Source organism: Mastomys coucha, unplaced genomic scaffold (assembly GCF_008632895.1).
Source record: "Mastomys coucha isolate ucsf_1 unplaced genomic scaffold, UCSF_Mcou_1 pScaffold7, whole genome shotgun sequence".
Classification (NCBI taxonomy): domain Eukaryota; kingdom Metazoa; phylum Chordata; class Mammalia; order Rodentia; family Muridae; genus Mastomys; species Mastomys coucha.
In genome coordinates, this window is record NW_022196913.1 from 31,784,682 (window position 1) to 31,791,856 (window position 7,175).

The 7,175-nt window shown below is 33.6% G+C and overlaps 1 protein-coding gene across 3 annotated transcripts; it reads right to left on the reverse strand.

Annotated features, from left to right (window-relative positions):
* Positions 1–1,120: 1,120 nt before the first annotated feature.
* On the reverse strand, positions 1,121–6,935 carry LOC116081705 (prolactin-8A8-like). Of its 3 annotated transcripts, none has more exons than XM_031358339.1 (6): positions 6,843–6,935; positions 5,361–5,539; positions 4,532–4,570; positions 3,649–3,756; positions 2,434–2,613; positions 1,121–1,452 (listed from the first exon to the last, which is right to left on the reverse strand). In XM_031358339.1, exons 1-6 carry the CDS (start codon positions 6,871–6,873, stop codon positions 1,264–1,266), a joined length of 726 nt encoding a protein of 241 aa, XP_031214199.1. In that variant the 5' UTR covers positions 6,874–6,935; the 3' UTR covers positions 1,121–1,263. The 3 variants fall into 3 exon arrangements, with proteins under 3 accessions (XP_031214199.1, XP_031214200.1, XP_031214198.1); XM_031358340.1 differs by having other exon boundaries at positions 1,264–1,452; positions 5,361–5,534; positions 6,841–6,873; XM_031358338.1 differs by lacking the exon at positions 6,843–6,935 and adding an exon at positions 6,324–6,465 and having other exon boundaries at positions 1,264–1,452.
* Between the last annotated feature and the right edge of the window lie 240 nt (positions 6,936–7,175).

The window sequence follows — 7,175 nt, forward strand, 5'->3', positions numbered from 1 at the left end:
ACTGAATTAGATATCTCCTATAGCCAGGTGGGGCTCTTGATGGAAGGAAGAGAACATCCACCCATGAACAAAACCTTTGATCCCCCAAAATGTACTGCACACAAGATGCATAGTGATTATGATGAAATAGAGATTGAGGGAATGTCCAACCAAAGATTTGCCCAATTTGAGACCCATCCTATTGGAAGAGCAACCCCCTGACATTATTAATATTCTGCTATGCCTACAGACAGGATCCTGCCATAACTCTTGCCTGAGAAACTTCACCCAGGAGCTGATGTAAATAGAGGCAGAGACGCACAGCCAAACATCAGAACATCTGGCAGAGATTGGGGACTCTTGTGGATGAGTGAGGAGGAGGTGTCAAGAACATCACCTGTTCTACAAAGTCAACTAACCTGGACCATGGGTTTTCATAGAGACTGAAACAAGAACCAAAGAATTTGCAGGGCCTGAACCTATGCACTCTGCATACTTAAAGCAGATGTGCAGCTTGTTCTTCAAGTGAGTATTCAAACAATTGGAACCAGAATGGCAGACACTTGTTGCTTCATCACAGTTTCATGGCAGACATCCCAAGGGATTGTCAATCTTAAGGCTCCTATGGTTTCAATAGATACATCATATGAAGTGTGTATTTTTAAATACAATGGAGCAACAAAATACTTGTTAGACACAGAGAAATGAAAACATGTAGGTAATAACTATGATCACACTATTTGTAGTTGGACTTATGATACATCTTGAAGAGAGCATCACTAACTGGTATTTTCATCCTAAAAGAATTTTATGTTTATAAAATCAAGTTTTTGGAAATCTCACACATGGCTGTGCTTTCACTGTTGACATTGTTTTTTCAAGACAATCTGAATTTCATGAAGCAGTAAAAATTTTATATTCTAATTAGGATAATGGTCAGTTAATGAGTTTTATACCTTTATTATAATAACTTGATATTCATTATTTTTCTGTGAAATAAATGTGAATTCATTAAAGTAAACTTAAACATTATTTGCTAGATACACATCTATTTTGTGATATATTTGTTTGGGGAAATCTAACGTTATTGGTATATATTCTATTCATTGAACAAATGATGAATAAATTTTTCAAAGTTGAACATTTCTAAAAGAAAATGTTTTTATTTTTTTTAAAGAGAACCATTACAACTACACATGCATTTAAAATGTTTACAGTTAAAACTAACAGCTCAGCAACAAACTGATGTGGAGCATCTCCAAAGCAGAGATGGTAAATGTGCACTTAGCAATCTTTTCCAGTTATACGACACTTTGATATCCTGAGATGAAATAAAATGAACTGTGTATCATACTTTAGGCAGTGGGCAAGGTTAAACAATGCCAAAAATTTAGAATCTTTGCCACTTGATTTTAAGAATGAAAGAAATTCCCAGCTGGGAAAATTTTCCATCTTCTCTGCTGTAGGATAGACCTAAAAATCAAAATAATATTCAGTTAATTGTTGATTACATTGTTAATGTTCCTTTCTCCTTATTTCTTCTGTGTCCAATCAGAGAAATACATTCAGAAATGTGCTGCTGCCATCAAAGTTATGAGTTTTCATTTATCTAACCCAGGAGACTCTCAAGCAGTTAGACTTTTAGAATGAGTGGTGAAGACTCACATGCATTTTCTCTAACATGTAGTTAATTGCAAAGGAAGTGTGCCCTTTCAGAAGCAGAGGAAATATAAGAAAGTTCTGTTTGATTCTGGGTCAATGGATGAGCTCAAATTAGTTACTCACTCAGGAAATTCTTATATGTCCTTTCATATGTATTTTACAGAAGCTGATATACACTGCTATTCTAAATCCAAACTCCATGAAGTCTATGTATAAAAATTTCACAAGTGATGCAGATCAGATGGTGATTTAATATGCAGACCGTAGGGTTGACTGTGATAGAAAGATCAGAGATCTTTTAATTCTACCAGGAATGATGTATTTTAACTGTATAAAAGGTGTTTCATTCAGATCTCTAGGGTGGGAAGATATGAGAAGCATCAGAAACAGTTTGAGATTCCAGCAACCTATTAGAGCTGTGATTCTCAAACTCTAATGCTGTGACTCCTTAATATAGTTCCTCATTCTGTGGTGACCCCCAATAATAAAATTATTTTCATTTCTACTTAATTAATCTAATTTTGCTAATTTAAGTACTTGTAACATTAATAGCTGATATGCAGTTATCTGTTATATGACCCCTGTGAAAGGATCATTTGACCCCCAAATGAGTAATGACCAACAGGTTGAGAAACACTCTTAAGGAAAGATTGTGAACAATATCAAATATCTATGTTTCACTCTAAAAAAATGAGGTATTTCAGAATTGTGTTGTTGTTGTTGTTGTTGTTATTGTTAATTTCCACAACCTACCTATTTTATGAATGAGAATAAGTAATGGGAAGTGCTCACCTCATCGCGTATCCACCTAAGGTCACCCAGGAGTTCTCCGTTGTTTGCTTCGATCTCCTTGGCTTTTGAGAGGATCGTTTCAGGGACATCTTGCATGGCACTCAGTTCAATCACTAGATGGAATAGAGGGCTGATCCAGGAACCCACATAATTGATCAAAGTTTTTACATACTCTTTGACCTGCGAAACACAATTGAAACATTGCATTAAACAATTTCAGTTTGGCAGGTTTGGTATCTGTAATGTTCATGTAAAGAAGCTGGGCACAGACATGCATTTACTATGTGTATATGACACCTGTATAGATGTTATATAGTTTGGAAGTATAACATTTAAACAACTCTGTGTTTTCTAAAATATGAAATAAATTATGGGGCTTGTCAATTAGCATTTTTCTGAGGTTAGGTCATCATATTTTGTTCTTCTTATGCAATTCTAACAGCTTCCTCTCCAGTGAGCTCTTTATTATTTGGTTATTTGTTCATCAATTTATTAAATGTTTTTTGCTAGTACTCAATAGGAACCAATAATATTTGACTCATGATAGATTGAGGTAGGAGTAAGTGGTTATAATCATTTTCAATAAGGGATTCATGTACACCATGTACAGGGGAAGAACTATATTCAACTAAAATAGAATTGCTATGATATATAGACCTCCTCATCATGAATTTGAGCATTGTTGCATTCTAAGGAACATAAACTATTATTTCACCAAACTATTCTTGTTTATCTCATTTTCAGTTAAGGCATAGAGAATAATAGGTTAAAAAAGAAATAGAACCAGGACAGATTTGAAAATCAAGAAGGGGGATAGTGTTCAGTAACATATACTACCATCATGCAGAACTGATTAGTAACATACAATAAATACAACCACATTTTTTATCACTGATGGAGGAGTGAATATATATATCCATTGATAGTCAATATACCTCAAAGAATCCTTAACAAATAGTAAAATTTGAGTGGTTGGTCATTCCTAAAATACCATTCTTTAAATGGTGTATTTAAGTATTTGCTACACTGTTTTGTGGCATTTTAATTTATATATAATTTATCAGTACTGTAATATGATTCTTTTCTATACTTTATTTTCATTTTTTCTGCATGCATGATTACTTTATCTATCATAATGCCGGTAATAACTGACAGTACCACAAACCCAATGTATTGCTTCTGTAGTTCTGTGGAAGAGTCAGGAAGAAAACTCACTTCAATAGTTATGTATTGAATTCCCCCATTTGGGGGATTTGTGAGACTAGAATGGCAGTAAGATGCAGCTCTGAAAACAATCTCATCCCGCCTAATGAGTCGTGATGTCTGAAAATAATAAAAAACAAAACAGAGTTCAGAAGTCATAAATAAATTCATGTCCAGAATATTAATGAATATCAGTGGATTTGTAAATTTTAACATAAGTAATTATAAAATAGAGGTATTAAGGAATTAAGAAACTGTCATGTAGTTTTTTGTCTATCCATTGTACCTGCACTTTCATTTGGTTTTTCATTAACTTTTGAATATTTAACTCCTTTCTCATTAATTGCTTTTCTTCTTCACTTTCAAAAGTTACACTAAGCAAGGCAGACACGGAAAGGATTAAATTGATGAAGAACTAAATGATTTAATTATTACCATTGTTTAGCATTTCACCATAAAGCCATAGCACATATTTATTAATCTTCCTCTTTTCTGTCAATAAGTACTGATATTTCCTTACCCAGACAAAAACTTATAAATTAATATAGTTGAACACAAAAGAATATAGCTGGGCATGTTTATAATAGTTTTAGAATGAAATAGTATGTATTTTGACTCACAAAATAAACTATTTTACAGAAAATTCTATGTAAACCCCAAATCAACAGAATATATAAAGTATTAATAAATATTAATTACTTTAGAATATCTTATTTATATCAAAGAAACAGCTAATTCATGATTGCTTAATGAATTATTGTAAAGGTTAAAAAGTTGAAAAGCTGTCAATTAAGAACAGGAAATACAAATACTGTAGAATACTTTCTCTTCTAATGTGCAATAATTGACATGAGGATTTTATTAGGAAGCAGCTGGAAGAAAGTAAGGTACTTACAAGAGCTGAAAATTTTCCAGATGAGAATTGGTTGCTGTACTGAGTCATGTTAAGGGGAGAAAAATAACATCTAGTCAAAAAAATATGACAACATGCTTATTTACAAACAGAGACAAATTCTTTTGATGCCCATCTTATTGAAGGTTTGCCTCTTTCTATAGTGTCTTTTTTTTCTGACCTTGAGAAATGACAATCACCAAAGGAAAATGGATTTATTTTTATTCCTCCCCTGATATTGGAAAACTGTTATCACTAAAAGTCTTTAAACCACAATTTCTAGTATTTATGGGATTCTTGAAAGGCTAGATACCACTCTCTCTCTCTTTCTCTCCCTCCCCCCTCTTTCCCTTCTTCCCTGCCTTTCTTCCTTTTTTCCTTCCTTCCTTCCTTCCTTGCTCCCTCCCTTCCTTCCTTCCTTCTGTTTTTTTGTTTCTTGCATCTTCACATGTTTTACTTTATCTCTGTTACGAGTATGTAGATCACTGTAAGGCACATCTTTTATAGTGTGTACCCATAGTGTATAAAATGAACCTGACCAATAGAAGTTCATGATCCTGAATGCAAAAACAGAAAATGAGAATTCTTCCTCAAGCACATTTTAAAATTATCTACCATAGTTATTTTTTTAATAAAGTAGAGAAAATATATTAATATCATTAGATTCTATGAAATTTCATGACATTGTCCAAATGGCCCTGTCGCTGTTTAAGCAGTTGGGACATCATTCACCTGTGAAGGTGTATTTTCTGATATTTGAGTCATGATATTTAGTGTCTCAAGTTCTAGCGCAGTTCATGCATGATTTTTGCATGGAGGTTGAGGTACTTACAAGCTCTTCATTCAATTTGTTAGCAAGATTACGGAGGGTTTCAGCTTTCTGGATGGCACTGTTAAATGTTTCCTCTAGTGGGTTCCAGCAGCCTCCCTTTTCCTGCACACATGCAGGAATTGATGAAGCTTTCTGCCACAGCAGCAAGTTTGATACCACCACCAGCAGGAGTGCCCTGGCTACATAGAAACAAAAGCTACTTAGAGATAGTATATTAACCTGAGTTCTCCTAGGCACAGAAAAGGTGTATCTGGCCAAAGGTTTTTTTTAGTTTTGGGGTATATTTTGATTGTTTATTTTTTAATTTTTTTCATGCATGACTGTATATTGAATATGTGGTACGGCATATAAAATCACTCTAAGTACTTAGGAAAGTATTTGAATTTTTCTGGATAATAGTTTGAGGAACAGGTGATTTCACAGATTTTTTTATTGTTTAAGAAGTCCTTCTGAATTTTACAAGTGTCTGAATTTGAAATTAGTAATGTACTTGTATTTTAAAGTATTTTTTCATGATTTACATCTTTGGAATTTAAGCTCATTTTCAGTCACCAAACTCTGGAAGAATATGCAATTTTTAATCATCATGTCTTATTTCAATGTTTTGGACACTTATGGCACAGGGATAGCACATCTTACCAATTTCCTTCCTCTATCCATTTGACAATACATACAACCACCATGATTATTAACAAGAAGATGAAGAATGTTGCCTAATATATAATATCAACTTAGAACAGCTAACATGATAATACTCCATCAGAGAATTTTTTCATCAAAAAACTTCAGATCATTCATTTTAGAGTTGATCTGCCCTATAATTTTGTCAGCAGAGTAAACTCTCTTCATGTAATCTGAACCTATTCAGCTTTGAGAAGGATTATATGTTCAAATTGTTTTGCAATGGCTTATTATTAGCTAAGGTAGAAGTGAGAACACCAACCATCAGCACTTTATACTCACAATCAAAATTTTGTTTCTTCTGTCTTGAAATAATAGTAATTTGATCCACTGAATTTACACCCTCAATATCTCCCAATTTCTGAAACTCCAAAACATTGTCTATTTGAGATGAATTTTTTGTTCTGGAAGGTGACCTATGCATTGGAAACCGCTTAATAATTCCCATAAGTTCTACTCATTGACTAAAAAGAACACTTTCCTCCTTCTTTCTCCTCAAGAAAGAAGACAACGTAGATGCTCTTTAAACATTGCAACATGTCATGAGTTCAAGGATGATAAAAACTACTAATCCTATTGTCTCTTATAACCTTTTACAGTTTCTTTCAAGCAAAATAATTTTAAAAGGTAATATAAAGTCTATGCAGAATTCTACCCTGCTAATCTACAGACAAATAGTCCTTCACACCAGAGAGAACATCAAAGATACCAAAGAAAAAAATTCAATTAAAATGAACTCATAGTACCACTAAACTGAATTCTTTTACTAAGAGAGGAATAGGGGTGGGGGGATTTCCTTACAGAGGTGAGGTTGACTCCTTAGCAGCTCCATCACTGAGGAGTTCCTAAGCAAGATGAATTCAGTCTCTGGAAATCTGTTTCACTGGAGTTGTACATTCAGTTACTTTACTGTTCCTATATATTCTAGTAGATATCCCCAAGGGCATGTACAGCCATGAGACAGCATGAAGTCACATTCATAAACACGCATTCATGAATCATGCCTTTCTATCTTCAGGGAATGTTAACTGTCTTATTACAACATACTTCTATGTGTCTGGATGGTGTCTTTTCACTTATTCCTACATATTGACTCTTGTGCAAATTATTTTTGAAATCTCTGAAGCCATTCTT